Source organism: Tachyglossus aculeatus, chromosome 6 (assembly GCF_015852505.1).
Source record: "Tachyglossus aculeatus isolate mTacAcu1 chromosome 6, mTacAcu1.pri, whole genome shotgun sequence".
Lineage (NCBI taxonomy): Eukaryota > Metazoa > Chordata > Mammalia > Monotremata > Tachyglossidae > Tachyglossus > Tachyglossus aculeatus.
In genome coordinates, this window is record NC_052071.1 from 60,165,925 (window position 1) to 60,192,407 (window position 26,483).

General features: G+C 48.0%; 1 protein-coding gene across 2 annotated transcripts; it reads left to right on the forward strand.

Annotated features, from left to right (window-relative positions):
- On the forward strand, window positions 1–25,427 carry HMGN5 (high mobility group nucleosome binding domain 5). 2 transcript variants are annotated; one of them, XM_038748093.1, is made up of 6 exons: window positions 1–141; window positions 13,819–13,848; window positions 15,257–15,286; window positions 16,307–16,363; window positions 20,980–21,126; window positions 24,685–25,427. In XM_038748093.1, the coding sequence occupies exons 1-6, from the start codon at window positions 127–129 to the stop codon at window positions 24,730–24,732; spliced, it is 327 nt and encodes a 108-aa protein (XP_038604021.1). In that variant the 5' UTR covers window positions 1–126; the 3' UTR covers window positions 24,733–25,427. The 2 variants fall into 2 exon arrangements, with proteins under 2 accessions (XP_038604021.1, XP_038604022.1); XM_038748094.1 differs by having other exon boundaries at window positions 2–141; window positions 20,983–21,126.
- Window positions 25,428–26,483: the final 1,056 nt, after the last annotated feature.

Genomic DNA, 26,483 nt, shown 5'->3' on the forward strand with positions numbered 1-26,483 from the left:
GGCGATCAATTCTTTGCACGCTCTCGCCCAACGGGCAGCGCTCGGAGCCGCTCTTTTCTTTTTCTTTCGGTCCATCTTTTTGTCGTCTGAAATCGGGGGAAGCGGCCGCTGTTGCAAGGCGCCAGGATGCCCAAGAGAAAGGTGAGCGGGCTCCGGGAGCTTCGTCGCTTCGGTGGAGGAAGGCGCCCGAGCCGTAGTTGCCTTTGGGCCGTTGTTTCGGGCGGAGCTTTGGGGGCTTTGGGGGCAGGCCGCCTCCACGCTGGTTGCCGAGACGACCGCACACAGCGCTGCCCAGCTCGGCCGAGGCTTGCCTGCCGGCGGGAAGGAAGGGGGGACGGAGCCTTGCTTTGCTTTGCTTTGTTCTGTTCTCCCCCTGGGGGCGGGATCCTCCTCCTCCTCCTCCTCCTCCTCCTCCTCTTCGTCCTCGGCCTTTTTCCACCCCCTTTCTCCTCCTCCACCTCCTCCACCAGCGGGCCCTGCACCGGGACGGCCTGGCCGCCAGGCGGCGCGCCGGGCCCTGCCGCCTGCCTTCGTCCACTCACTCACTCACTCCCTCGCTCGCTCATTTGTTCATTCACTCGCTCATTTATTCACTCATTCACTCATATATTCACTCATTCACGCACTCACTCATTTATTCATTTACTCATTCACTCGCTCATTTATTCACTCATTCACGCACTCACTCATTCACTCACGCCCTCACTCATTTATTCACTCACATATTCACTCGCTCATTTATTCACTCATTCACGCATTCACTCATTCACTCATTTATTCACTCATTCACTCATATATTCACTCATTCACGCACTCACTCATTCACTCACGCCCTCACTCATTTATTCACTCACTTATTCACTCGCTCATTTATTCACTCATTCACGCATTCACTCATTTATTCACTCATTCACTCATTTATTCACTCATTCACGCCCTCACTCATTCACTCACGCCCTCACTCATTTATTCATTCACTCATTCACTCGCTCATTTATTCACTCATTCACGCACTCACTCATTCACTCACGCCCTAACTCATTTATTCACTCACTTATTCACTCGCTCATTTATTCACTCATTCACGCACTCACTCATTCACTCATTTATTCACTCATTCACTCACGCCCTCACTCATTTATTCATTCACTCATTCACTCGCTCATTTATTCACTCATTCGCTCACTCACTTATTCACTCGCTCATTTATTCACTCATTCACTCATATATTCACTCATTTATTCACTCATTCACGCACTCACCCATTCACTCACGCCCTCACTCATTTATTCACTCACTTATTCACTCGCTCATTTATTCATTCACCCACTCACTCATTCACTCATTTATTCACTCATTCATTCTCGCCCTCTCTTGTTTATTCACTCATTTATTCACTCATTCACTCATTTATTCACTCATTCATTCACGCCCCCACTCATTTATTCACTCACTCATTCACTGATTTATTCACTCATTCACTCGCTCATTTATTCACTCGCCCATTTATTCACTCATTCACGCACTCACTCATTCACTCGCTCACTTATTCACTCACTCACTCATTCACTCGCTCATTTATTCACTGATTCATTCACTCACTCACTTATTCACTCACCCATTTATTCACTCATTCACACTCAGCCATTCACTCACTTATTCACTCGCTCATTTATTCACTCACTCACTCATTCATTCACTCGCTCATTTATTCACTGATTCATTCACTCACTCACTTATTCACTCGCCCATTTATTCACTTTCACGCACTCAGCCATTCACTCACTTATTCACTCGCTCATTCACTCATTCACACACTCAGTCGTTTATTTACTCACTCATTTATTCACTCGCTCATTTATTCACTCATTCATTCACGCACTCAGTCACTCACTCATTTATTCACTCGCTCATTCACGCACTCAGTCACTCATTCATTCATTCACTCACTCACTCACCCTCCCACCCCCTTCTAGACTGTGAGCCCGCTGTTGGGTAGGGACCGTCTCTATATGTTACCAATTTGTACTTCCCAAGCGCTTACTACGGTGCTGTGCACACAGTAAGCGCTCAATAAATACGATTGAATGAATAAATGTATTCACTCCTTCACTCACTCACTTATTCACTCATTAATTCATTCATGAGAAGCAGCGTGGCCCAGTGGAAAGAGCCCGGGCCTGGGTTCTAATCCCGGCTCCGCCACTTGTCTGCCTTGTGACTTTGGGCAAGTCACTTAACGGTGCCAAGCACTGTTCTAAGCGCTGGGGTAGATACAAGGTAATCAGGTTGTCCCAGGTAGGTCTCACATAGTAATAACGGTGGTATTGGTTAACTGAGGCCCAGAGAATAATGATAATAATAATAATGATGGTATTTTTAAGCGCTTACTAGGTGCCAAGCACTGTTCTAAGCGCTGGAGTATTACAAGGTAATCAGGTTGTCCCAGGTAGGTCTCACATAGTAATAATGGTGGTATTGGTTAACTGAGGCCCAGAGAATAATGATAATAATAATAATAATGATGATGGTATTTTTAAGCGCTTACTAGGTGCCAAGCACTGTTCTAAGCGCTGGGGTAGTTACAAGGTAATCAGGTTGTCCCAGGTAGGTCTCACATAGTAATAATGGTGGTATTGGTTAACTGAGGCCCAGAGAATAATGATAATAATAATAATAATGATGATGGTATTTTTAAGCGCTTACTAGGTGCCAAGCACTGTTCTGAGCACTGGGGTAGAGACAGGGTCATCAGGTTGTCCCACGTGGGACTCACGGCCTTCATCCCCATTTTCCAGATGGGGGACCTGAGGCCCAGAGAAGTGAAGTGATTTGCCCGAGGTCACCCAGCAGACAGGTGGTGGGATTAGAACCCACGACCTCTGACTCCCGAGCCTGGGCTCTTGTCAGTGAACCACGCGCTTACTGTGTGCACGGCACTGTACTGAGCGCTTGGAAAGTACAAGTCGGCGACAGGTAGAGACGGTCCCTGCCCACTTATGGGCTCCCAGTCTAGAACGGGGAGGCAGAGGAGGCAAAACAAGTAGCCGGGCATCGATAACATCAATATAAATAAATAGGATTATAGATATATAATCCTAGAGGAGCAACGTGGCTCAGTGGAAAGAGCCCTGGCTTTGGAGTCAGAGGTCATGAGTTCAAATCCCAGCTCTGCCACTTGTCAGCTGGGTGACTTTGGGCAAGTCACTTCTCTGGGCCTCAGTTCCCTCTTCTGTAAAATGGGGATTAAGACTGTGAGCCCCACGTTGGGACAACCTGATCACCTTGTAACCTCCCCAGCGCTTAGAACAGTGTTTTGCGCATAGTAAGCGCTTAATAAATGCCATCATCATCATATATGCACAGCATTAATAAAATAAATAGGGTAATGAATCTGTACAAGTATACACAAGTGCCGTGGGGAGGGGAAGGAGGAGAGGGAAAAGGGGGCTCAGTGTGGGAAGGCCTCCCGGAGGAGGTGAGCTCTCAGTAGGGCTTTGAAGTGGAAAGATCACGGGTTTGGGACCCAGGGGTCGTGGGTTCAAATCCCGGCTCCCCCACTTGTCTGCTGTGTGACCTTGCGCAAGTCACTTCTCTGTGCCTCAGTTCCCTCCTCTGGAAAATGGGGGTGAAGACTGTGAGCCCCCCGTGGGACCACCTAATCACCTTGTATCCCCCAGCGCTTTGCACGCAGTAATAATAATAATAATAGTGATGGCATTTATTAAGCGCTTACTATGTGCAAAGCACTGGGGAGGTTGCAAGGTGATTGGTTGTCCCACTGGGGGCTCACAGTCTTAATCCCCATTTTACAGATGAGGTAGCTGAGGCCCAGAGAAGTGAAGTGACTTGCCCAAAGTCACACAGCTGACAATTGGCAGAGCCGGGATTTGAACCCACGACCTCTGACTCCAAAGTCCGGGCTCTTTTCCACTGAGCCACGCTGCTTCTCTAGTAGGCGCTTAACAAATACCACCCTTATCAGAGAAGCAGCGTGGCTCGGTGGAAAGAGCCTGGGCTTTGGAGTCAGAGGTCATGGGTTCAAATCCCGGCTCTGCCAATTGCCAGCTGTGTGACTTTGGGCAAGTCACTTCACTTCTCTGTGCTTCAGTTACCTCATCTGTAAAATGGGGGTTAAGACTGTCAGCCCCCCGTGGGACAACCTGATCATCTTGTAACCTCCCCAGCGCTTAGAACAGTGCTTTGCACATAGTAAGTGCTTAATAAATGCCATTATTATTATTATTATTATTATTAAGGGGGGAAGAGAGGTAGTTGGGCGGATGCGCGGAGGGAGGGCATTCCTGGGCAGGAGAGAGTGAGGCCCAGTGAGGAGGTTGAATGGATTTATTGAGCGCTTACTGTGGGCAGAACACTGTACTAAGCGCTTGGAAAGTACAATTTGGCAACAGGTAGAGGTTGAATGAATGTATTGAGCGCTTACTGTGGGCAGAACACTGTACTAAGCGCTTGGAAAGTACAGTTTGGCAACAGATAGAGATTGAATGAATTTATTGAGCGCTTACTGTGGGCAGAACACTGTACTGAGCGCTTGGAAAGTACAATTTGGCAACAGATAGAGGTTGAATGAATTTATTGAGCGCTTACTGTGGGCAGAACACTGTACTGAGCGCTTGGAAAGTACAATTTGGCAACAGGTAGAGGTTGAATGAATTTATTGAGCGCTTACTGTGGGCAGAACACTACTGAGCGCTTGGAAAGTACAATTTGGCAACAGATAGAGGTTGAATGAATGTATTGAGCGCTTACTGTGGGCAGAACACTGTACTAAGTGCTTGGAAAGTACAATTTGGCAACAGATAGAGGTTGAATGAATTTATTGAGCGCTTACTGTGGGCAGAACACTGTACTAAGCACTTGGAAAGTACAGTTTGGCAACAGATAGAGGTTGAATGAATTTATTGAGCGCTTACTGTGGGCAGAACACTGTACTAAGCGCTTGGAAAGTACAATTTGGCAACAGGTAGAGTTTGAATGAATTTATTGAGCGCTTACTGTGGGCAGAACACTGTACGAAGCGCTTGGAAAGTACAGTTTGGCAACAGATAGAGGTTGAATGAATTTATTGAGCGCTTACTGTGGGCAGAACACTGTACGAAGCGCTTGGAAAGTACAATTTGGCAACAGGTAGAGGTTGAATGAATTTATTGAGCACTTACTGTGGGCAGAACACTGTACTGAGCGCTTGGAAGGTACAATTTGGCAACAGATAGAGGTTGAATGAATTTATTGAGCGCTTACTGTGGGCAGAACACTGTACTGAGCGCTTGGAAAGTACAGTTTGGCAACAGGTAGAGGTTGAATGAATTTGTTGAGCGCTTACTGTGGGCAGAACACTGTACTGAGCGCTTGGAAAGTACAGTTTGGCAACAGATAGAGGTTGAATGAACTTATTGAGCGCTTACTGTGGGCAGAACACTGTACTGAGCGCTTGGAAAGTACAGTTTGGCAACAGATAGAGGTTGAATGAACTTATTGAGCGCTTACTGTGGGCAGAACACTGTACTGAGCGCTTGGAAAGTACAGTTTGGCAACAGATAGAGGTTGAATGAATTTCTTGAGCGCTTACTGTGGGCAGAACACTGTACTGAGCGCTTGGAAAGTACAGTTTGGCAACAGATAGAGGTTGAATGAATTTCTTGAGCGCTTACTGTGGGCAGAACACTGTACTGAGCGCTTGGAAAGTACAATTTGGCAACAGGTAGAGGTTGAATGAATGTATTGAGCGCTTACTGTGGGCAGAACACTGTACGAAGCGCTTGGAAAGTACAATTTGGCAACAGGTAGAGGTTGAATGAATTTATTGAGCGCTTACTGTGGGCAGAACACTGTACTAAGCGCTTGGAAAGTACAGTTTGGCAACAGGTAGCGGTTGAATGAAGTTATTGAGCGCTTACTGTGGGCAGAACACTGTACTGAGCGCTTGGAAAGTACAATTTGGCAACAGGTAGAGGTTGAATGAATTTATTGAGCGCTTACTGTGGGCAGAACACTGTACTGAGCGCTTGGAAAGTACAATTTGGCAACAGATAGAGGTTGAATGAATTTATTGAGCGCTTACTGTGGGCAGAGCACTGTACTAAGCACTTGGAAAGTACAGTTTGGCAACAGGTAGAGGTTGAATGAATTTATTGAGTGCTTACTATGGGCAGAACACTGTACTGAGCGCTTGGGAAGTACAATTTGGCAACAGGTAGAGACAGTCACTACCCAACAACGGGCTCACACATTTGGGGCCCAGGGCCCCAAATCCGAGCAGGGAAGAGCGGGGGGCCTGGCAGTGCCCATCTTCGCCCATCCCACCCTGGGTTTGCCCCACAGGGACGGGCAAAAGGGTCGGAGCTGTGATGATCACAGCTTTTTTCTGCCCACAGCTTCGATGATCATCAATAAATACGATTGATGATGATGACGATGGTATTTGTTAAGCGCATCCTCTGCGCCGGGCACTGTTCTAAACACTGTGCCTCACCTTATCTCACCTGGAAAATGGGAATCAAGACCGTGAGCCCCAGCGCTTAGAACAGTGCTAGGCACATAGTAAGTGCTTAACAAATACCAACATTATTATTATTATTATTAACAAATGCCACAGTTGTTATTCCAGCGCTTAGAACAGTGTTTTGCACATAGTAAGCGCTTAACAAATCAATCAATCAATCGTATTTATTGAGCGCTTACTGTGTGCAGACAGTGCTAGGCACATAGTAAGTGCTTAACAAATACCAGCATCATTATTATTATTAACAAATGCCACAGTTATTATTCCAGCGCTTAGAACAGTGTTTTGCACATAGTAAGCGCTTAACAAATCAATCAATCAATCGTATTTATTGAGCGCTTACTGTGTGCAGACAGTGCTAGGCACATAGTAAGTGCTTAACAAATACCAACATCATTATTATTATTAACAAATGCCACAGTTATTATTCCAGCGCTTAGAACAGTGTTTTGCACATAGTAAGCGCTTAACAAACACCAACGTCATTATTATTATTAACAAATGCCACAGTTATTCCAGCGCTTAGAACAGTGTTTTGCACATAGTAAGTGCTTAACAAATCAATCAATCAATCGTATTTACTGAGCGCTTACTGTGTGCAGACAGTGCTAGGCACATAGTAAGTGCTTAACAAATACCAACATCATTATTATTATTAACAAATGCCACAGTTATTATTCCAGCGCCTAGAACAGTGTTTTGCACATAGTAAGCGCTTAACAAATCAATCAATCGTATTTATTGAGCGCTTACTGTGTGCAGACAGTGCTAGGCACGTAGTAAGTGCTTAACAAATACCAACATCATTATTATTATTAACAAATATCACAGTTATTATTCCAGTGCCTAGAACAGTGTTTTGCACATAGTAAGCGCTTAACAAACACCAACGTTATTATTATTATTAACAAATACCACAGTTATTATTCCAGCGCCTAGAACAGTGTTTTGCACATAGTAAGCGCTTAACAAATCAATCAATCAGTCGTATTTATTGAGCGCTTACTGTGTGCAGACAGTGCTAGGCACGTAGTAAGTGCTTAACAAATACCAACATCATTATTATTATTAACAAATGCCACAGTTATTATTCCAGCGCCTAGAACAGTGTTTTGCACATAGTAAGCGCTTAACAAATCAATCAATCGTATTTATTGAGCGCTTACCGTGTGCAGAGCACTGGACTAAGCGCTTGGGAAGTACAAGTTGGCAACATATGCCGTCATTCATTCATTCAGTCATATTTATTGAGCGCTGACTGTGTGCAGAGCACTGGACTAAGTGCTTGGGAAGTACAAGTTGGCAGCATATGCCATCATTCATTTATTCAATCGTATTTATTGAGCGCTGACTGTGTGCAAAGCACTGTACTAAGCGCTTGGGAAGTACAAGTTAGCAACATGCAGAGACGGCCCCTCCCCAACAGCTAAGTACCATTAAAAAAGAAATGCAAAAATAAAAAAGCATCCCCTCACCTTACCTCCTTCACCTCCCCACAGCACCTATATATGTATATATGTTTGTACATATTTCTCTATTTTACTTGTACGTATTCTATTTATTTTATTTTGTTAATGTTTTGTTTTGTTGTCCGCCTCCCCCTTCTAGACTGTGAGCCCGCTGTTGGGTAGGGATTGTCTCTATCTGTTGCCAAAGTACTTCCCAAGAGCTTAGTACAGTGCTCTGCACACAGTCAGCGCTCAATAAATACGATTGAATGAATGAACTCAGTTTTACTTGCACATATTTATTCTATTTATTTTATTTTGTTCATATGTTTTGTTGTCCGCCTCCCCCTTCTAGACTGTGAGCCCACTGTTGGGTAGGGACCGTCTCTGTTGCCAACGTGTACTTCCCAAGCGCTTAGTACAGTGCTCTGCACACAGTCAGCGCTCAATAAATGTGATTGAATGAATGAACTCTATTTTACTTGCACATGTTTATTCTATTTGTTTTATTTTGTTCATATGTTTTGTTTTGTTGTCCGCCTCCCCCTTCTAGACTGTGAGCCCGCTGTTGGGTAGGGACTGTCTCTCTGTGTTGCCAACTTGGACTTCCCAAGCGCTTAGTACAGTGCTCTGCACACAGCACTCAATAAATACGATTGAATGAAAGAACTACTCTATTTTACTTGCACATATTTATTCTGTTTATTTTATTTTGTTCATATGTTTTGTTTTCTGTCTCCCCCTTCCAGACTGTGAGCCCGCTGTTGGGTAGGGACCGTCTCTAGATGTTGCCAACTTGGACTTCCCAAGCGCTTAGTACAGTGCTCTGCACACAGGCAGCGCTCAATAAATACGATTGAATGAATGAACGAAGCAAATGAGCCAGTCCCTGTCCCACACGGGGGTCGCAGCCTTCACCCCCGCTTTTGCAGAGGAGGGAACCGAGGCCCAGAGACGGGAAGTGGCTTGCCCAGGGTCACACAGCAGAGAAGTGGGAGAGGCGGGATTCGAACCCAAGCCCGGGCTGCTGCTTCTGAAGCTGCGCATCCCCCCTCGGCTGACAATGGCCACACAATAGTTGCGGGTCATTTGGCGGGAAGTTTTCAAACTGTGTTGCCGCCTGTTGTGTGGCCGTTGGGACAAAGGGACTTTTTTTTTTTCCGGAGGCCTGGTGGGAGCTGACTGAAAACCCAGAGAAGCAGCGTGGCTCAGTGGAAAGAGCCCTGGCTTTGGAGTCAGAGGTCCTGGGTTCAAATCCCGGCTCCGCCAATTGTCAGCCAGGTGACTTTGGGCAAGTCACTTCACTGCTCTGGGCCTCAGTTACCTCATCTGGAAAATGGGGATCAGTCAATCAGTCGTCTTTATTGAGCGCTTACTGTGTGCAGAGCACTGTACTAAGCGCTTGGGAAGTCCAAGTTGGCAACATATAGAGACAGTCCCTACCCAACAGCGGGCTCACAGGCTAAAAGGGGGAGACAGAGAACAAAACCAAACATACTAACAAAATAAAATAAATAGAATAGATATGTACAAGTAAAATAAATAGAGTAATAGATATGTATGAACATTAAGATAAAGACTGTGAGCCCCCCGTTGGACAACCTGATCACCTTGTGACCTCCCTGGCGCTTAGAACAGTGCTTTGCACATAGTAAGCGCTTAATAAATGCCATTATTATTATTATTATTATTATTATAGAGGTGAGAGTAGTTGAGAGGGAGAGGGCCCACCCCTAGGGACGGGCAGGAAGGTGGCCACGGCCCCGCTCTCCCCTCGGTGGAAAGAGCCCGGGCTTTGGAGTCAGAGGTCGTGGGTTCGAATCCCGGCCCTGCCACGTGTCTGCTGTGTGACCTTGGGCAAGTCACTTCACTTCTCTGAGCCTTAGTTCCCTCATCTGTAAAATGGGGATTAAGACTGTGAGCCCCACATCCTCTCCCCCTCGTCCCCCCTCCATCCCCCCCATCTTACCTCCTTCCCTCCCCCACAGCACCTGTATATATGTTTCTACAGATTTATTACTCTATTTATTTTACTTGTACATATCTATTCTATGTATTTTATTTTGTTAGTATGTTTGGTTTTGTTCTCTGTCTCCCCCTTTTAGACTGTGAGCCCACTGGTGGGTAGGGACCGTCTCTATGTGTTGCCTACTTGTACTTCCCAAGCGCTTAGTACAGTGCTCTGCACACAGTAAGCGCTCAGTAAATACGATTGATTGATTGATTGACAACCTGATCACTTTGTATCCCCCCCCAGCGCTTAGAACAGCGCTTTGCACATAGTAAGCGCTTAACAAATGCCAACATTATTATGATAATATTATGGGTTCAAATCTGGGCTCCGCCACTTGTCGGCTGTGTGACTGTGAGCCCGTTGTTGGGTAGGGACCGTCTCTGTATGTTGCCGACTTGGACTTCCCAAGCGCTTAGTACAGTGCTCTACACACAGTAAGCACTCAATAAATACGATTGAATGAATGAATGAACTTCTCAGTGCCGCAGTTACCCCATCTGTAAAATGGGGATTAAGACTGTGAACCCCACGTGGGACAACCTGATAATAGTAATAATAATAATGATGGTATTTATTAAGCGCTTACTATGTGCAAAGCACTGTTCTAAGCACTGGGGAGGTTACAAGGTGATCAGGTTGTCCCATGGGGGGCTCACAGTCTTAATCCCCATTTTACAGTTGAGTTAACTTAGGCCCAGAGAAGTGAAGTGATTGCCCAAAGTCACACAGCTGACAATTGGCGGAGCTGGGATTTGAACCCCTGACCTCTGACTCCAAAGCCCGGGCTCTTTCCACTGAGCCACACTGTTTCTCCAATCACCTTGTATCCTCCCCAGTGCTTAGAAAAGTGCTTGGCACATAGTAAGCGCTTAATAAATACCAAAATTATTATTATTATTATTATTACTGTTCCCCCCTCTCTCTCCTCTTCCTCCCCCTCGCACTTTTTTCTGGACCCCCTTTCTTGCATTCATTCATTCAATCGTATTTATTGAGCACTTACCGTGTACAGAGCACTTGGGGAAGCAGCTTGGCTCAGTGGAAAGAGCCCGGGCTTTGGAGTCAGAGGTCAGGGGTTTGAATCCCGGCCCCGCCAATTGTCAGCTGTGTGACTTTGGGCAAGTCACTCAACTTCTCTGGGCCTCAGTTACCTCATCTGTAAAATGGGGATTAAGACTGTGAGCCCCCCATGGGACAGCCTGATCACCTTGTAACCTTCCCAGCGCTTAGAACAGTGCTTTGCACATAGTAAGTGCTTAATAAAATGCCATTATTATTATTATTATTATTATTACTAAGTGCTTGGGAAGTCCAAGTTGGCAACATCTAGAGACGGTCCCTACCCAACAGTGGGCTCACAGTCTAGAAGGGGGAGACAGAGAACAAAACAAAACATATTAACAAAATAAATAGAATAAATATGTACAGGTAAAATAATGAATATGTACAAACATATATATATATATATATACAGGTGCTGTGGGGAGGTGAAGGAGGTAAGGCGAGGGGGAGGAGGGGGAGAGGAAAGAGGGGGGATGCTTTTTTATTTTTGCGTTTCTTTTTTAATGGTACTTAGCTGTTGGGGAGGGACCGTCTCTGTATCAATCAATCAATCAATCGTATTGAGCGCTTACTGTGTGCAGAGCACTGTACTAAGCGCTTGGGAAGTCCAAGTTGGCAACATATAGAGACGTTCCCTACCCAACAGTGGGCTCCCAGTCTAGAATTATTATCACAGTCTGTTATCATTAGTTGGGGATCCTTGAATCAATCAATCAGTCGTATTTATTGAGCGCTTACTGTGTGCAGAGCACTGCACCAAGCACTTAACCTGTACTTCCCAAGCGCTTAGAGACCTGGGTGCTGGAGGAGGAAGTTGGAAAGGAGTTGGCAGCTTTGGTGAGAGGAGGAGAGCTCGCTTGGCCGGTTGTTGGGTTAATAATAATGGCATCTATTAAGCGCTTACTATGTGCCAAGCACTGTTCTAAGCACCGGGGGGGATACAAGGTGATCAGGTTGTCCCACGGGGGGCTCGCAGTCTTAATCCCCATTTTACAGATGGGGTAACTGAGGCTCAGAGAAGTTAAGTGACCAGGATCACACAGCAGACAGGTGGCGGAGCCGGGATTCGAACCCATGACCTCTGACTCCAAAGCCCAGGCTCTTTCCACTGAGCCACGCTGTGGAGTTGTGCTTTGGGAGCAAGGCTGCACACACCGCTACACACTCATACACACACTGCTACACACAGCATGGCTTAGCGGGTCGAGCAGGGGCCTGGAGTCAGAAGGACTTGGGTTCTAATCCCGGTTGTGCCACATATCTGCTGTGTGATCTTGGGCAAGTTCACTTCACTTCTCCGGGCCTCAGTTACCTCATCTGGAAAATGGGGATTAAGACTGTGAGCCCCAGGTGGGACAGGGACTGTGTCCAACCTGATTAACTTGCATCTACTCCAGTGCTAAGAACAGTGCTTGGCACATAGTAAGCGCTTTAAAGTACCACCATTATTATTACTGTCGCGCCCCCGCCACTTTTTTTCGGGGGGAAGCAGCGTGGCTCAGTGGAAAGAGCCCGAGCTTTGGAGTCAGAGGTCATGGGTTCAAATGCCGGCTCCGCCACTTGTCAGCTGGGTGACTTTGGGCAAGTCACTTCACTTCTCTGGGCCTCAGTTCCCTCATCTGTAAAATGGGGATGAAGACTGTGAGCCCCCCCGTGGGACAACCTGATTAGCTTGTATCTACCCCAGCGCTTAGAAGAGTGCTTGGCACATAGTAAGCGCTTAACAAATACCAACATTATTATCATTATTCTCTGGGCCTCAGTTCCCTCATCTGTAAAATGGGGATGAAGACTGTGAGCCACCCCGTGGGACAACCTGATTACCTTGTATCTACCGCAGCACTTAGAGCAGTGCTTGGCACATAGTAAGCACTTAACAAATACCAACATTATTGTCATTATTCTCTGGGCCTCAGTTCCCTCATCTGTAAAATGGGGGTGAAGACTGTGAGCCCCACGTGGGACAACCTGATTACCTTGTATCTACCCCAGTGCTTAGAACAGTGCTTGGCACATAGTAAGCTCTTAACAAATACCAACATTATTATTATTATTATTATTATTATTATTATTCTCTGGGCCTCAGTTCCCTCATCTGTAAAATGGGGATGAAGACTGTGAGCCCCACGTGGGACAACCTGATTACCTTGTATCCACCCCAGCGCTTAGAACAGTGCTTGGCACATAGTAAGCTCTTAACAAATACCAATATTATTATTATTATTATTCTCTGGGCCTCAGTTCCCTCATCTGTAAAATGGGGGTGAAGACTGTGAGCCCCACGTGGGACAACCTGATCACCTTGTACCCACCCCGGCGCTTAGAACAGTGCTTTGCACATAGTAAGCGCTTAACAAATACCAACAGTATTATTATTACTATTAGAGGCAAACCTGCCTGGAGTTGGGGCTGGGCCTCAGTTCCTCCCCAAACATTCATTCATTCAGTCGTACTTATTGAGCACTTACCGTGTGCAGAGCACTGTACTAAGCGCTTGGGAAGTCCAAGTCGGCAACATATAGAGCCGGTCCCTACCCAACAACGGGCTCACAGCCTAGAAGGAGGAGACGGACAACAAAACAAAACATGTGGACAGGTGTCAAGTCGTCAGAACAAATAGACTTAAAGCTAGATGCACATTATTAACAAAATAATAAAAAATAAAAAAACACACACATGCAGCGGACGTCTGACCCGAGGCCCTCGGGGGGGGGCCTAGAAACAGTTTTTCCATCCTTGTCTGTGTCCTGGTCTCTCTTTTCTCTCTCCAGGCTGCAGCGGAAGGGGCGGTGAAGGAGGAGGTGAGTTTTTGTTTGAGGGGACGGTTTTTAAACCGCAGAGCGGGGTGGGTGGGCAGTCAATCCGTGGTATTTCCGGGGCGCTTCCCGAGGGCAGAATCCCATCAATTAGTGGTATTTATGGAGCGTTTATTAGGTGCAGAGCACTTTATTAAGCGCTCGGGTGAGTAGTGTATTGCAGAAGACTGTACTGAGCCCCCTGGAAACATTAGGCTTGTCCCCCCTACTCTCAAGAGAGCTTGGAGCGTATTCCTCTCGGGGGAAGTTGTGGACCGGGGGCCTGAATGAAGCCCGTCGGACCCTTGCCGGGGGAAATCAATCAATCAATCGTACTTATTGAGCGCTTACTGTGTGCAGAGCACTGTACTAAGCGCTTGGGAAGTCCAAGTTGGCAACATCTAGAGACAGTCCCTACCCAACAGTGGGCTCACAGTCTAGAAGGGGGAGACAGAGAACAAAACCAAACATACTAACAAAATAACATAAATAGAATAGATATGTACAAGTAAAATAAATAGAGTAATAAATATGTACAAACATAGATACAGGTGCTGTGGGGAAGGGAAGGAGGTAAGATGGGGGGATGGAGAGGGGGACGGGTGCTGATCAATCAATCAATCGTATTTATTGAGCGCTTACTGTGTGCAGAGCAATGTACTAAGCGCTTGGGAAGTACAAGTTGGCAACATCTAGAGACAGTCCCTACCCAACAGTGGGCTCACAGTCTAGAAGGGGGGGAGACAGAGAACAAAACCAAACATACTAACAAAATAAAATAAATAGAATAGATATGTACAAGTAAAATAAATAAATAAATAGAGTAATAAATATGTACAAACATAGATACAGGTACTGTGGGGAAGGGAAGCAGGTAAGATGGGGGGATGGAGAGGGGGACGGGTGCTGATCAATCAATCAATCGTATTTATTGAGCGCTTACTGTGTGCAGAGCAATGTACTAAGCGCTTGGGAAGTACAAGTTGGCAACAGATAGAGACTGTCCCTACCCGGGAATAAGATGACCGGTTGCCGACCGAGTTTTCAGACCCACCGAGCAAGTAGATTCAAGGAATACTCTATCTATTTATTTATTCATTCATTCATTCATTCATTCATTCATTTGTTTGTTTATTTATGTGTTTGTTTATTTTACTTGTATCTATTCCATTTATTTTATTTTGTTAATGTGTTAGGTTTTGTTCTCTGTCTCCCCCTTCTAGACTGTGAGCCCACTGTTGGGTAGGGACCGTCTCTATATGTTGCCAACTTGGACTTCCCAAGCGCTTAGTCCAGTGCTCTGCACACAGTAAGCGCTCAATAAATATGATTGATTGATTGATTGATGCAGGGCAGTCGTTGGGATGTCGAGCTTTGGCCAGGTTTAACCGACTCGTCTTCTCCCTTTCCTCAGCCCAAGAGGAGGTCCGCCAGGTTATCGGCTGTAAGTACTCATTTTTTCCTTCAGGCCTCCTCGGTTTGGAAGCAGCGCGGCTCAGTGGTTAGACCCCGGGCCCGGGAGCCGGAAGGACCCGGGTTCTAATCCGTCCTCTGCCACGTGTCTGCTCCGTGACCTCGGGCGAGTCACTTCGCTTCTCTGGGCCTCAGTTACCTCATCCGGAAGATTTCTCGACTGTGAGCCCGCTGTTGGGTAGGGACCGCCTCTAGATGTTGCCAACTTGGACTTCCCAAGCGCTTAGTACAGTGCTCTGCACACAGTAAGCGCTCAATAAATACAATTGAGTGAATGAATGAATGAGGATTAAGAGGGTGAGCCACGGGTGGGACAGGGACTGCGTCCAACCTGATTCCAGTTGGTGACATATAGATTAGTACAGTGCTCTGCACACAGTAAGCGCTCAATAAATACGATTGATTATGTTGATGACGATTCCAGCGCTTAGAACAGTGCTTTGCACATAGTAAGCGCTTAACAAATACTATTATTTTATTATTATTATTATTAACTTTAGCCGCCCCATCCCTTAGAACGGCGCTTGGCGTATCGTGAGCGCTTAACGAGAGCCGTAATGATTATTATCTGGAGAATCCGGATCGAACTGGGGCGTCTCTAGAGCCAGGATAATAGCAATAGTAACAGCATTTAAGCGCTTACTATGTGCAAAGCACTGTTCTAAGCGCTGGAGGGGGATTCAAGGTGATCAGGTTGTCCCATGTGGGGCTCACAGTCTTAATCCCCATTTTCCAGATGAGGGAACTGAGGCCCAGAGAAGCGAAGTGACTTGCCCCAGGTCACGCAGCTGACGATCGGTGGAGCCGGGATTTGAACCCATGACCCCTGACTCCCGAGCCCGGGCTCTTTCCATTGAGCCACGCTGCTTCCCGAAGATTTGCCGTCTCGGTGGCTGGTGGGGGAAGGGGAGTGGTGGGGAATGGGGAAGCGGGACTTTTGGGGAAGGGTCTCCCGCCGACGCTGACTCTATTTCCCTTTTTCCCGTTGCAGAAACCCGCTCCTCCCCCCAAACCGGAGCCCAAGTCCAAAAAGGCCGCAGCGCCCAAGGTAACGGCCCCGCGGGACCCTCTCCCGGCCTCGGCCCCTCCATGCCGCGCGCTTGGGAATAGGCGCCGGAAACGGAACACGTGCTCCCTGTCCTCCAGGAGCTTCCGCTCTAACGGGGGAGGTGGCTAGGCGCCCGTTTTTATTTTCCGAGAGCGAAAGACTGAGAGCCCACTGTTGGGTAGGGACTGTCTCTATATCAATCAATCAATGGTATTCATTGAGCGCTTACTGTGTGCAGAGCACTGTACTAAGCGCTTGGGAAGTCCAAGTTGGCAACGTATAGAGACGGTCCCTACCCAACAGTGGGCTCACAGTCTAGAAGGGGGAGACAGACAACAAAACCGAACATATTAACAAAATAAAGTAATAATAATAATGGCATTTATTAAGGGCTTACTATGTGCAAAGCACTGTTCTAAGCACTGGGGAGGATACAAAGTGATTAGGTTGTCCCACGTGGGGCTCACGGACTTAATCCCCATTTTACAGGTGAGGGAACGGAGGCACAGGGAAGTCAAGTAACTTGCCCAAAGTCACACAGCTGACAAGTGGCGGAGCCGGGATTTGAACCCGTGACCTCCGACTCCAAAGCCCGGGCTCTTTCCACTGAGCCACTCTGCTTCGCTTAACAAATGCCATAATTATTATTATATTATTATTATTACTCCCCCAAGCACTTAGTACAGGGCTCTGCACACAGTAAGCGCTCAGTAAATACCACTGATTGATCAGTATGGAAGGGCTAATGGGACAAAAACCTTCCATAGCAGAGGGGAGTCCAACTGGCCCGTGGCCGCTCTCTAGATTTGTAAAAATAAACCCCCAAAATGACTCTGACATATCCTTAGGTCGTTGGTGAAATGGTCATTCTGCCCTCAGGCCTGTCCAAGGCTGGCTTCTCTTGTCCCTCCATTTTGGATCGGGTCAACCTGGTTTTCAGCAGTCACGAAATAATAATAATGACATTTATTAAGTGCTTACTATGCGCAAAGCACTGTTCTGAGCGCTGGGGAGGTAACAAGTGATCAAGTTGTCATCATCATCAATCGTATTTATTGAGCGCTTACTGTGTGCAGAGCACTGTACTAAGTGCTTGGGAAGTACAAGTTGGCAACATATAGAGACAGTCCCTACCCAACAGTGGGCTCACGGTCTTAATCCCCATTTTACAGATGAGGGAACTGAGGCCCAGAGAAGCAAAGTGACTTGCCCAGAGTCACACAGCTTACATTTGCCAACTTGTACACTTCCCAAGCGCTTAGTACAGTGCTCTGCACACAGGAAGCGCTCAATAAATACGATTGATTGATTTGGCGGAGCCGGGATTTGAACTCGTGACCTCTGACTCCAAAGCCCGGGCTCTTTTCCACTGAGCCAGGCTGGAAAGATCACCCTGACCTCCCGAGGGGCGGGCAGTGTGGTCTAGTGGATAAAACGCGGGACTAAGTCAAGAGGACCTGGGTTCTAATCCCAAATCTGCCACTTTCCTGCTGTGTGGCCTTGGCCAAGTCATTTCACTTCTCTGTACCTCAGTTTCCTCACCTGTAAAACGGGGGCTTCAATAGCCTTTCTCCCTCATACTTAGACTGTGTCCCCCCCATCGGGGATGGGGACTGTGTCCGACCTGATTCAATCAATCAATCAATCGTATTGAGCGCTTACTGTGTGCAGAGCACTGTACTAAGCGCTTGTATCTGCCTCAGCCAAATTGCATTTGCCTCAGCCCCTAAAAACATTGCTTGACATCTAGTAAGTACTTAACATACCATTTTAAAAAAAAGAGTTGTGCTTAAGTTGGACCAGATCCAAGGTGATGATATATTTATTTATATTAAATATATTTTTAGACTGAGAGCCCACTGTTGGGTAGGGACTGTCTCTCTATGTTGCCAACTTGTACTTCCCAAGCGCTTAGTACAGTGTTCTGCACATAGTAAGCGCTCAATAAATACGATTGAAGATGATTTATTTATATTAATGCCAGTTCCCCCCCCTTCTAGACTGTGAGCTTGTTGTGGGCAGGGAATGGGTCTTAGTACACACTAACTTAGTACTAATTTACTAATTAACTAGTAACTAACTTAGTACACACTAGCGCTTAGTACAGTGTTCTGCACACAGTAAGTGCTCAATAAATACAGTTGAAGAAGAAGAAGCCGCATGGCATAGTCAGTTACCTCATCTGTAAAATGGGGATTAAGTTGGTGAGCCCCACGTGGGACAACCTGTTCACCTTGTATCCCCCCGGCGCTTAGAACAGTGCTTTGCACATAGTAAGTGCTTAAAATATACCATCATTATTATAGAGCCCCGGCCTAGGAGTCAGAAGGTCCTGGGTGCTAATCTCGGCCCCGCCGCTTGTCTGCTGTGTGACCTTGGGCAAGTCAGTTCACTTCTAGACTGTGAGCCCACTGTTGGGTAGGGACTGTCTCTATTTGTTGCCAACTTGTACTTCCCAAGCGCTTAGTACAGTGCTGTGCACACAGTAAGCGCTCAATAAATGCGATTGATTGATTCTCTGGGCCTCAGTTACCTCATCTATAAAGTGGGGATTGAGACTGTGAGCCCCACGTGGGACAGGGACAGTGTCCAACCCGATTTGCTTGTGTCCACCCCGGCTCTTAGTACAGTGCCTTGCACGTAGTAAGCGCATAGCAAATGGCACAATTATTATTATTATGAAGATGGGAGAAGCAGCATGGCTCATTGGAAAGACCCCGGGCTTTGGAGTCAGAGGTCATGGGTTCAAATCCCGGCTCTGCCAACTGTCAGCTGTGTGACTTTGGGCAAGTCACTTCACTTCTCTGGGCCTCAGTTACCTCATCTGTAAAAGGGGGATGAAGACTGTGAGCCCCACGGGGGACAACCTGATCACCTTGTAAACTCCCCAGCGCTTAGAACAGTGCTTTGCACATAGTAAGCGCTTAACAAATGCCATCATCATCATCATCATCATTGGCCGCCCTCACCCAACCTGGTTACTTTCTGGCCCCCCTGGGTGGCCGTCGGGGTGACTTGGGAGCAGGCCCGGTGCCCTGGGGTTTGCAGAGTATTGGCCAAGGCCGCAGGCAGGAGCTGGCTCGACCACGTCTGCTGTGTGACCCTGGGCAAGTCGATTGACCTCTCTGGGCCTCAGTTCCCTCATCTGAAAAATGGGGATTGAGACCGTGAACCCCATGCGGGACAGGGACTGTGTCCAACTTGGTTACCTTGTACCAATCAATCAATCGTATTTATTGAGCGCTTACTGTGCGCAGAGCACTGTACTAAGCGCTTGGGAAGTACAAATTGGCAGTATCTATCCCAGTACCTAGAACAGTGCTTAGCACAGAGTGCTTAGCAAATATTGATATTGTTTCGGACCCACGGACGACGGGTAGATAGCGTGGCTCGGTGGAAAGAGCCCTGGCTTTGGAGTCAGAGGTCAGCGGTTCAAATCCCAGCTCTGCAACTTGTCAGCTGTGTGGCTTGGGGCAAGTCACTTCACTTCTCCGTGCCTCAGTTACCTCGTCTGTAAAATGGGGATTAATCAATCAATCATATTTATTGAGCGCTTACTGTGTGCAGAGCACTGTACTAAGCGCTTGGGAAGTACAAGTTGGCAACATATAGAGACGGTCCCTACCCAACAGTGGGCTCACAGTCTAGAAAGGGGAGACAGACAACAAAACCAAACATATTAACAAAATAAAATAAATAGAATAGATTTGTACAAGTAAAATAAATAAATAAATAGAGTAATAAATATGTACAAACATATATACAGGTGCTGTGGGGAAGGGAAGGCGGTAAGAGCAGTGCTTTGCACATATGGGAAGTACAAGTTGGCAACATATAGAGACAGTCCCTACCCAACAGTGGGCTCACAGTCTAAAAGGGGGAGACAGAGAACAAAACCAAACATATTAACAAAATAAAATAAATAGAATAGATTTGTACAAGTAAAATAAATAGAGTAATAAATATGTACAAACATATATACAGGTGCTGTGGGGAAGGGAAGGAGGTAAGAGCAGTGCTTTGCACATATGGGAAGTCCAAGTTGGCAACATATAGAGACAGTCCCTACCCAACAGTGGGCTCACAGTCTAGAAGGGGGAGACAGGCAACAAAACCAAACATATTAACAAAATAAAATAAATAGAATAGATTTGTACAAGTAAAATAAATAGAGTAATAAATATGTACAAACATATATACATATATACAGGTGCTGTGGGGGAGAGAAGGAGGTAAGAGCAGTGCTTTGCACATAGTAAGCACTTAATAGATGCCATTATTTTTATTATTATTATTACCATCCACTCCTAAGTGCCTAGTACAGCGCTTTGCGCACAGTAAGCGCTCGGTAGATACGATCGATCAAATGAATGGGCTGCCCACCATCAAGGCCGTGGGAGGTCACTCTCTGTTTAAAACTGTGAGCCCCCCGTGGGGCAACCTCATCGCCTTGTAAACTCCCCAGCGCTTAGAACGGTGCTTCGCACATAGTGAGCGCTTAATAAATGCCATCATTATTATTATTATTATTATTATTATTATGGCGGGACGGAGAGTCGCAGGAGGCTCGCGGGAGCCGGGCCGACGGCCCAGCTGAGTCGCGTGTTGTCTCCCGGCAGAAGGAGAAGACGGGCAACAACAAGGAAGAGAAGAAGGCCCCCACCGCCCGAGGGAAGAAAGGAGCCAGGGCCAAGGAGGATGCCAAGCGGGACGATGCCAAGGAGGAGAACCACTCTGAGAATGGAGACGCCAAAACTAACGAGGTGGCCCCTGTCCCTATCCTGCCGTGTGCCCTGCTTTTTCCCTTACCGTCTCCCGTCCCGCCCCCTGCTCCGCCCTGACTACCCCTGAGGTTCGCCGGGGGGGACGGGGACGGACCTGCTTGGCCTCGCCTCCTGTCCCGGAGACGGGATGGATCTGTGGAATTTTTGCATTTTATGCAGGATCAGATCGGGCGGAGATGTTCGAGGCCTGGCTTGGTTTAAGCCTTTGGTCACAGAGCCCCGGATCCCAGAGGGCTCTGGGAAGAGGAGTTGTCGCCAACTTGTACTTCCCAAGCGCTTAGTACGGTGCTCTGTACACAGTAAGCGCTCAATAAATACGATTGAATGAATGAATGCCTGTGGGCTTCCGCAGAGGAGGATAGGGCGGGGGGGTCCCCAAGCCACTGAGCCCCAGGTGGAGGTGGTGGGGGGTCAGCCCGGCCCCTCTCGGTCTCTCCCACCTCTCTGTCTCTCCGGGCAGGGGAAAGAGAGGAGGGGGCCAGGGAACAGGAGAGACAACCGGTTTGGGGGTGTCGAGCCTACAGATTAAATATATCAGATTCATTCATTCAATTGTATTTATTGAGCGCTTACTGTGTGCAGAGCACTGGACTAAGCGCTTGGGAAGGACAAGTTGGCAACATATAGAGACAGTCCCTACCCAACAGTGGGTTCACAGTCTAGAAGGGGGAGACAACAAAACAAAACATTAACAAAATAAAATAAATAGAATAAATATGTACAAGTAAAATAGAGTAATAAATACGTACAAACATGTATACAGGTGCTGTGGGGAAGGGAAGGAGGTAAGGCGGAGGGGATGGGGGGCTCAGTGTGGGAAGGCCTCCTGGAGGAGGTGAGCTCTCAGGAGGGCCTTGAAGGGAGGAAGAGAGCGAGCTTGGCGGATGTGCGGAGGGAGGGCATTCCGGGCCAGGGGGAATGAGGATGGAGATCAATCAATCAATCAATCATATTTATTGAGCACTTACTGTGTGCATAGCACTGTACTAAGCGCTTGGGAAGTACAAGTTGGCAACGTATACAGACAGTCCCTACCCAACAGTGGGCTCACATGGAGATGAAGAATAATAATTATAACTGTAGTATTTGTTAAGCACTTGCTATAGGCATCCTCACACTCCAGTTTTGGGGGCCCTCCCCGGCCCTAATCCCACAGACTGGAATAATAATGATGGTATCTGTTAAGCGCTTACTATGTGCCAAGCACTGGGGTAAATACAAGGTAACCAGGCTGTCCCACGTGGGGCTCACAGCCTTCATCCTCATTTTCCAGATGAGGTGACTAAGGCCCAGAGAAGTGCCCCCAGTCACACAGCTGATAAGTGGCGGAGACGGGGTTAGAACCCATGACCTCTGATTCCCGAGCCTGTGCTCATCTTCCAGATGAGGTGACTAAGGCCCAGAGAAGTGAAGTGACTTGCCCACAGTCACACAGCTAAGTGGCAGAGACAGGGTTAGAACCCATGACCTCTGATTCCCAAGCCAGAGCTCCTTCCACAATGCCGTGCCGCTTCGCCCATGCACACCTGGGTTTCCTACCTCAATCCGGAAGGTCCCCGGACAGACCGACAGACGGTGCAAGGGAAAGAGGAAGCTCAAAATTGGATCTGGGTGCGGGGAGGGAGGAAGACATCGGGATCCTGCGGTGTCACCGTGGCCGCTGCGGCCCAGGGGTCGGCGGCACGGCGCCCGCAGGAAACGAAGGCTGACTCTGTCCAGGCGGCCCCCTACCCACGGAAGTAAAATAATAATAATAGTAATAATGGCATTTGTTAAGCGTGTGGCTCAGTGGAAAGAGCCCGGGCTTTGGAGTCAGAGGTCATGGGTTCAAATCCCAGCTCCGCCACTTAGCTGTGTGACTTTGGGCAAATCACTTCTCTGGGCCTCAGTTACCTCATCTGTAAAATGGGGATTACGTCTGTGAGCCCCATGTGGGACAACTTGATTACTGTGTATCTACCCCAGCGCTTAGAACAGTGCTTTGCACATAGTAGGCGCTTAATAAATGCCTTCATTATTATTATTATGATTACTATGTGCAGAGCACTGTTCTAAGCGCCGGGGGGGTCCAAGGTGATCAAGTGGTCCCACCTGGGGCTCACAGTCTTCATCCCCATTTTACAGATGAGATAAAAAGCCCCTGCTCCCAGGGAACCCACTCTCGAATGGGAAATACGGACAGGTGGAAGTTCTTTCCGGCCCATCCGGTCCTCAGGCCTTCAATCAATCAATCAATCAGTCGTATTTATTGAGCACTTACTGTGTGCACGGACCGGAGTCCTGGACCTGTCATTCATTCATTCAGTCGTATTTATTGAGCACCGACTGTGTGCAGAGCACCGTACTAAGCGCTTGGGAAGTACAAGTTGGCAACATATAGAGACGGTCCCTACCCAACAGTGGGGGAGGATCATCATCATCATCAATCGTATTTATTGAGCACTTACTATGTGCAGAGCACTGTACTAATCTAGAGAAGCAGCGTGGCCTGGTGGAAAGAGCGCGGGCCTGGGCATCAGAGGACCTGGTTGTAATCCCAGCTCTGCCAAGTGCTTGCCGTATGGCCTTGGACAAGTCACTTAACTTCCTTGTGCTTCAGTTTCCTCAACTGTAAAATGGGGGCTCCATGACTGGTCCCCTTCCTATCTAGACTGGAGTAGGAAGGGACTGTAATGATAATAATGATGGCATTTGTTAAGCGCTTACTATGTGCAAAGCACTGATTGAATGAATGAATGAATGACTCCCCCCGCCTCACCTCCTTCCCCTCCCCACAGCCCCGTATATATGTGTGTACAGATTTATTACTCGTATTTATTCTACTTGTACATATTTGCTATTCTATTTATTTTATTTTGTTAATATGTTTTGTTTCGTCGTCTGTCTCCCCCTTGTAGACTGTGAGCCCGCTGTTGGGTAGGGACCGTCTCTAGATGTTGCCAACTTGGGCTTCCCAAGCGCTTAGTCCAGTGCTCTGCACACAGTAAGCGCTCAATAAATACGATTGATAAAAGGCGATCGGGTTGTCCCACGGGGGGCTCACAGTCTTCATCCCCATTTTACAGACGAGGGAACCGAGGCACAGAGAAGTGAAGTGACTAGCCCAAAGTCACACAGCTGACAGTTGGCAGAGCTGATTGACTTTTTTTTTTTTTAACGGTATTCGTTAAGCGCTATTTGTCCAGTCAGGTTGGACGCAGTCTGTGTCCCGCATGGGGCTTAATCCCCATTTTACCGATGAGGAAACTGAGGTCCAGAGACACCCAGGGGACAAACGGCGGGTCAGAACGCAGGCCTTCCGACACCCTGTTGCTGGGCTCTATCAATCAATCAATCAATCGTATTGAGCGCTTACTGTGTGCAGAGCGCTGTACTAAGCGCTTGGGAAGTACAAGTTGGCAACATGTAGAGACCGTGCCCAGTCTCGGTGATCTGTACCTGCCCCCGCAGCGTGGCTCAGTGGGGAGAGCACGGGCTTGGGAGGTCATGGGTTCAAATCCCGTCTCACCCCGGCCCTTTATCTCTCTCCCTCCACAGGTCCCGGCTCCCGACGCGTCCGCCGAGAAAGCCGCGAAGGCCGAGTGACCCCCGCGCCCTCCTCCGCTCCGGCCCCGGGCCCACACGGCCGGGCCGTCTTGTCCACAGAGAGGAATATTTTTATCAACTATTTTATAAACGGCGGTTTTTTTAGCATGAATCGGACGATGGCACATCTCGGGGACGGTGCGGGGGGGCCCGAGCGAACCCCGAAGACCCCCAGCCCCCGTCCCCTGTCGATTTCGTGGTCGTCCCCGGAAGAGTAGATGGTCAGAGCTCTCGGCCTCCCGTCCGCGCGTCCCCCTCGTGTGCATCCCCGCTCCCCTCCGATTCGGCCCCCCTCTCGCCTCTGTCCTGCCGTGTCCTTAAGTCAGGGAGGTCTCGACCGTCAAACACGTGTTTCACACGTCAAACATTCCAGGGGCTGGGCAGGTGCTTTTATAATAATAATAATAATAATAATACTAATACTGACGATGGTATTCATTGAGCGCTTACTATGTGCCAGGCACTGTACTGAGCGCTGGGGTGGATACCGTCACTCGGCCCTTATCCCCCGGGTGATTCTATTTTGCCAGTTGGGGCGGGGTGGGGGGGGCGGGAGAGGCTAGAAATCAAAATTGTAATCCTGTTTTTAAAGGAAAGACAGATGTTTATCTCCCAAGGGCAGGTCGGTTTTTGTGGTCCTCCACGGGTAGGAATTTTGCCGGATTTCTCGTAATAAAAAAGACCCCTCAAAAGTCGGCTGCGTCTGGTTCAGTCGGAAGATACTCCCGGGCCCCTCAGCGGCAGCTCGGCTTCCGGGGAATGGGTCGATTCGGTCCGGATGGGGCCCGGGGTGCTCCTTGGACAGGTCGGGACTTTGAGGGGAATAAGAATGATGAATTAAGCACTTACTGTGTGCAAAGCACTGTTCTAAGCGCTGGGGTCGGGTTGTCCCACGGGGGGGCTCACCGTCTTAATCCCCATTTTCCAGATGAGGGAACTGAGGCCCAGAGAAGTGAAGTGACTTGCCCAAAGTCACACAGCTGACAAGTGGCAGAGCCGGGATTTGAACCCCTGACCTCCGACTCCAAAGCCCGGGCTCTTTCCACGGAGTCACGGAAGGACCCGGGAGTCCCGCCGCTCCCACCCACACCCTCCTCGTGCCATCCATCGTCAGGATTACGCGCCCACCGGGTGCCAAGCACTGTGCTCAGCGCTGGGGCGGACACAGGCCCCGTCCCCCGTGGAGTTCACCGTCTCTTGCGGGTGGGGGATTCACTCCCATTTTAGCTCCACAGCACTTGGGTCCACATCTGTAAATCCTATTTTATAATTATTTGTGTTAACGTTTGCCTCTAGATTGTAAACTTGCTGCTGTCTCTACCCACTTGTTTTATTTTTCTCTCCTCATCATCAGTCGTATTTATTGAGCGCTTACTATGTGCAGAGCACTGTACTAAGCGCTTTCTCCCAACTGCTTAGTCAGTGCCCTGCACACTGGAGGCGCTCAGTAAATACGATAGATTGCTGGATTGTACAGAGGAGGAAAAGGACCCAAAGAGGTGAAGTGAGTTGCCCAAGGCCCCCACAGTAGGCCAGACTGGGCCCCGGGGGTCTCCCATTAGGCCACAAGACACTTTGAGACTTTGAATCGACTTTGAATCGCGGCGGTCACCATCAGCGGATATGCTTCCTCCTGATAGGGGTTTCTCCCGCTTTCTCCTTTATTCGTTCAGTCGCATTTATTGAGCGCTTACTGCGTGCAGAGCACTGTACGAAGCGCTTGGGAACTACAAGTCGGCAACATATGGAGA